The sequence below is a fragment of the Gobio gobio genome (assembly GCF_949357685.1).
Source record: "Gobio gobio genome assembly, chromosome: 3".
Taxonomy (NCBI): Eukaryota; Metazoa; Chordata; class Actinopteri; order Cypriniformes; family Gobionidae; genus Gobio; species Gobio gobio.
Window position 1 is genome coordinate 3,595,559 of NC_137099.1, and position 5,000 is coordinate 3,600,558.

The 5,000-nt window shown below is 42.3% G+C and overlaps 2 protein-coding genes across 2 annotated transcripts in view; one reads left to right on the forward strand and one right to left on the reverse strand.

Annotated features, from left to right (window-relative positions):
* LOC307123699 (uncharacterized protein) overlaps positions 1-870 on the forward strand; it is a 2,928-nt gene extending 2,058 nt beyond the window's left edge. Inside the window, exon 2 of the mRNA XM_079812345.1 lies at positions 1-870. This exon is cut by the window's left edge and continues 794 nt beyond it. Coding sequence (XP_079668471.1) covers positions 1-252 — 252 coding nt within the window. The 3' untranslated portion in view covers positions 253-870.
* Positions 1-5,000, reverse strand: part of LOC307123698 (neural cell adhesion molecule 2) — a 435,059-nt gene that overhangs the window by 337,294 nt on the left and 92,765 nt on the right. The window lies entirely within an intron of this gene.

The window sequence follows — 5,000 nt, forward strand, 5'->3', positions numbered from 1 at the left end:
CTGTTTGAGAGAAAGGTGAAGTTAGTAATGCCGTCTTTCACAAAAAAGCGTGGACAGCTAACAGAGGAACAGGTGACAAGTACTAGACGAATTGCACATGTGAGAATTCATGTTGAAAGAGCAATTCGCCGTTTGAAAGTTTACAAAATACTGTCCCAGGTTGTTCCAATCACTATGGCTCCTAAAATTGACAAGATTCTAAGAGTGTGCGCTGCTCTTGTTAATCTGAGGGAGGATCTTGTGCGAAATTGAAGAGCTAGTTTAATTTGCGGAAATAGCAACATTTTTATTGCCTACATTGTTTAAAATATCACTCAAAAACGAAACATTAAGTGCCATATTACATTGCATTTCAGAAAATGTTTTCTTTAAAAACAATTACCTCAAACTAAGGCATACATTAAACATACATAAACATTACCTTATGTTGTGCAACTAAACTTTCAGAACTACAAGTGTCAACCTGAGACTGATCTGTATATAGGCCTAACAAAGTTTAATGATTTAATGTGATCCATGTATATACAATAGTATTTACAGTATATAATGAACTGATGAAAATTAAATGATACCACAATGGCTAAAATGCTACAAAAAGTGTAGTGTATGTGAACATTTGTTGTTGTACAGCATGTAAATATGTATTTTTCAACTAAATTGGTATACTGTATATTAAACTACATTCAATGTTAACAACTTTTCAAATATGACGTGTGAATGTTTTCCTTTTTATATGCCACATGTGCAGATGTTCACTGAACCTTGTCCATTACCTCCATGTATCTTTTATTTAGCTTGAACCGTCCTGCAGCATATTCATCTACAAGCCGAGGTAGCATACGTGAGAAATAAAAACCTCTCAATCGCTTGACTTGCTCCCTCACAAATGCCTCATCATACTGCACTGTAAGGGAAACATGCTCTTTGGGTGTCCAGATCAAAAGGGTAGCAGATTTTAGACCTGTGCAAAACATTGTAAGCTGTATTTGCATGTAATATCCCCTACTGCCAGTTTTTTGCAATTGCAGCTCTCCATCTACTAGTTTGACATCACTGCATTTCTGAGTAAGCTGTACAGTAAGTGAGGGCTGGGTTGGCACTGGACATTTTACTTCCAGTAGCACACACGAGTCAATGACCCCATCAGGACTGGCAGAGAGCCATGGTTCTTGGACACTCACAACAGTGCCCCTATGAGTAATGCTCATGCCCTCTTCTTTTAGCTCTTGGCAAGCTTTACATTCATTTGCTTTTCCATAGTTAGTTGAATAGTTACCACGAAATGAGGGATATATGTGCTCACATAGAAATTTGTCACTGCTTGTGGTTGCATGGACGGGAACCTTTTTTGCAGAACTTGCTGTAAGTCTGATTTTTCTACAATTGTGCCACAAATCAGAGGCACTTTGTTCTCTGGTTTCTAATTCTAATTGAGCTGCTTGGGCATCACTAACTTCAACGTATGCCTGGTAGAATGCCTTGCATGAATTACAGCTAAGCTCGTTATTGTGTATCTGATGTGGCTGAAGAAATTTGTCATGAACTGCACTGTAAGCGCTAGGTTGTTCTGCTGATGGTGAGGCATTATAACACTTCCCAATTAAAGTGTTCTTTAGGACAAAAAGTGGTTGGAGGGGGGCTTTGTCCACACTGTCTCTGAAATCTTTGTGTGACATATGATGTGGTGTATTTGGGAGTGGTTGACTGGCTACAGCCCTACAGTTAACACTGTATTGCTGTTCTGCCTTGTGGTGCCTGAAGTTAATCTGACTCAGACGTTTAGGCTCAATGTTCTTTGATGTCCCTGCATTCCACCTGCGCTGCTCATCTGTACATGCAAGCCCTGTCTTTCCACCAATCACTGCATTTTGCACCTGCAATAATGGCATCATTGTCAATACTGTCTTGGTTATTTATTCACTTACTATTAACATTGCTATTATTAATAGTAATGTTAATAACAAAGACAGTAAGCATGAACATAAGTATATTAAATTACAAGTGTAAAAGTAAATTTTGTCAAGTGCTGTGCATATGTAGTTTTTTTTTTATTTTTACCTTCCATAGAATAGCTGCTGCATGGCTACATGACTTCCCTAACCCGGCAATGCAAGAGCAGCCGACTGTCTCAATGACTCCACTTTCCCTCAGCATTACCCATGCTGTATGTTTAGCTTTATTGACACTCTGACTGGGCTCTACTGCTGCCTTCAAAAATATAAAACCGCTGTGTTTCTTCAACAATACTGTACCTATTTTGTTACTATGCAAGTAAGTATATGCTTCTGTGCTTTTGTAATTACGCAATTCTTCGCCGTCAACACCTTCAGAAAATAAAAGGTAGTTAACAACGTCGATGTAGCTAACATCGGGCCATTGCTTCATGTCATCTAACCAGTCCGTCAGACGGGATGGATGAGGGACTGTTACAGTACTGTCGTCACGACTTGTTAAATCATCCATAGTGTGTATCCATCTCCGTTTTTTGTCCATTTGTGCGTCATCCATGGAGAAACACCGGCGTTTACAGCAAACAAGATAGCGAGCTACAAGCTATCAAACGTACACAAGCTTCGAACCGGAAAAGGACAACCGACTTCCGGTTCAAACCCGCTATGAATCATGGGTAATTTCGCTAACCAGGAAAAAGGTGGATAAACAACCTTCTCCAGCACCTGGGAAAGAAAAGGCAGTTTTGAGATCGGTCTGAAATTCCAAATCCATCCATCCATCCATCCATCCGTCTATCTATCCATCCATCCATCCCCCATGCACCATCCATCCATCTATCCATCTGTCTGTCTATCTATCCATCCCCCCATCCCCCCGTCCATCTGTCCAATCCATCCCCCCATCTGTCTGTCTATCTATCAATCCAGACATCCCCCCCATCCATCCATCTGTCTCTCTATCTGTCAATCCAGACATCCCCCCCATCCATCCGTCTCTCTATCTATCCATCCATCCCCCATCCATCTGTCTATCTATCTATCCATCCATCCATCCCCCCATCCATCCGTCTGTCTATCTATCAATCATCCATCCACCCATCCGTCCATCCATCCATCCATCCGTCTGTCTATCTAACATCCATCCCCCATCCATCATCCATCTATCCATCTATCTATCTATCTATCCATCCCCATCTATCTATCTATCTATCTATCTATCTATCTATCTATCTATCTATCTATCTATCTATCTATCTATCTATCTATCCATCCATCCATCCATCCATCCATCCATCCATCCATCCATCCATCCATCCATCCATCCATCCATCCATCCATCCATCCATCCATCCATCCATCCATCCATCCATCCATCTATCTATCTATCTATCCGTCCGTCCGTCCGTCCGTCCATCCATCCATCCATCCATCCATCCATCCATCCATCCATCCGTCTATCTATCTATCTATCCATCCATCCGTCCGTCCGTCCGTCCGTCCGTCCGTCCGTCCGTCCGTCCGTCCGTCCGTCCGTCCGTCCGTCCGTCCGTCCGTCCGTCCGTCCGTCCGTCCGTCCATCTATCTATCTATCTATCTATCTATCTATCTATCTATCTATCTATCTATCTATCTATCTATCTATCTATCTATCTATCCATCCATCCATCCATCCATCCATCCATCCATCCATCCATCCATCCATCCATCCATCCATCCATCCATCCATCCATCCATCCATCCATCCATCCATCCATCCATCCATCCATCCATCCATCCATCCATCCGTCTGTCTCTCTATATGTCCATCTATCAATCCACCTGTCCGTCCGTCCATCCATTCACCCATTCATCCGTCTGTCTGTCTGTCTGTCTGTCTGTCTGTCTGTCTGTCTATCTATCATCCATTCACCCATTCATCCGTCTGTCTGTCTGTCTGTCTGTCTATCTATCATCCATTCATCCATCCACGGGGAAACAATTTAAAGGGTAAATATTGTGTACAATTGTTTAATTTTATTTTAACTCAATTTTCTGACCATATGTATATGACATTTTGTAGTAAAAACAAGATATTTACATTCACACTTATAGGCAGATGCTTTCTTTCCTTCGCAAAACCGCTATAATTATAGCAAATAAATCATAAATGGACGGGAAAAAATATCATAATGTGTATTTTTGCTCTGTTTGCATCAAATTACGGCAATAACATCCTCAAATATCAGGCAAAGCAAAGTAATGCATCTTGACCTAAGTTCTTTACAATGTCACGCATATTACATTTCATTTTAATTGAGGTGGGGGGGGGCTAAATATGCCTTATAAATGCTCTCCTGTTCATGAGAGGAAATTAGAGATCATTACGGCCCGTTCACATAACCAGTGGATTTCATAAAGCGCTGAATTTCTCTAAGTGGGCTAATGAGATTACAGAAACCCAAACAGAGATGGAGCGCCTTCGAAATTTGGGAAGCAATTGACACGCCTACTGATTTACTTTTCCAAGACATCCGGATGCGGAGTCTTTGATCCCGTGGCATTCCTCTCGTTTATTCCTGCTTATCATCGTCCTCTCAGAAAACCAAATCAACTGGAGGAAAATGTAGGACAACAGTCGCCCTTCAAACGGCGCCTGACGGCTGCTTTCAGTCTCAAAACATCGGAGAAAACATAATCAAATGCGTTCCCTTCAAATGATCTCCCGCGAGGCAGTTTAACGGGAAGCGGACCCGCGTTCCTTAAGGAGAGACGCGCGAGTGTTTATAGCATAACTCCATCTCAGCCGGAGACTCTCTGCCCCAGATACAGTGTCACAGCCATTGATCGATGGTATTGGATGATTCGTCTTCGTTAATGCGGAGCCGCTTTGATCCACACACTGTTGGGAAAATGAAGTGCGGCTCAGGGAGTCGCCGGAGCGGCCGCAGTCCTGAAGCGAATGAGAGATGTGGTCGAATCAACAGCTCAGGAGTTTAGAAGAGAGAGAGAGAGAGAGAGAGAGAGAGAGAGAGAGAGAGAGAGAGAGGAGTTCAGATTCTGCTGGCCTTT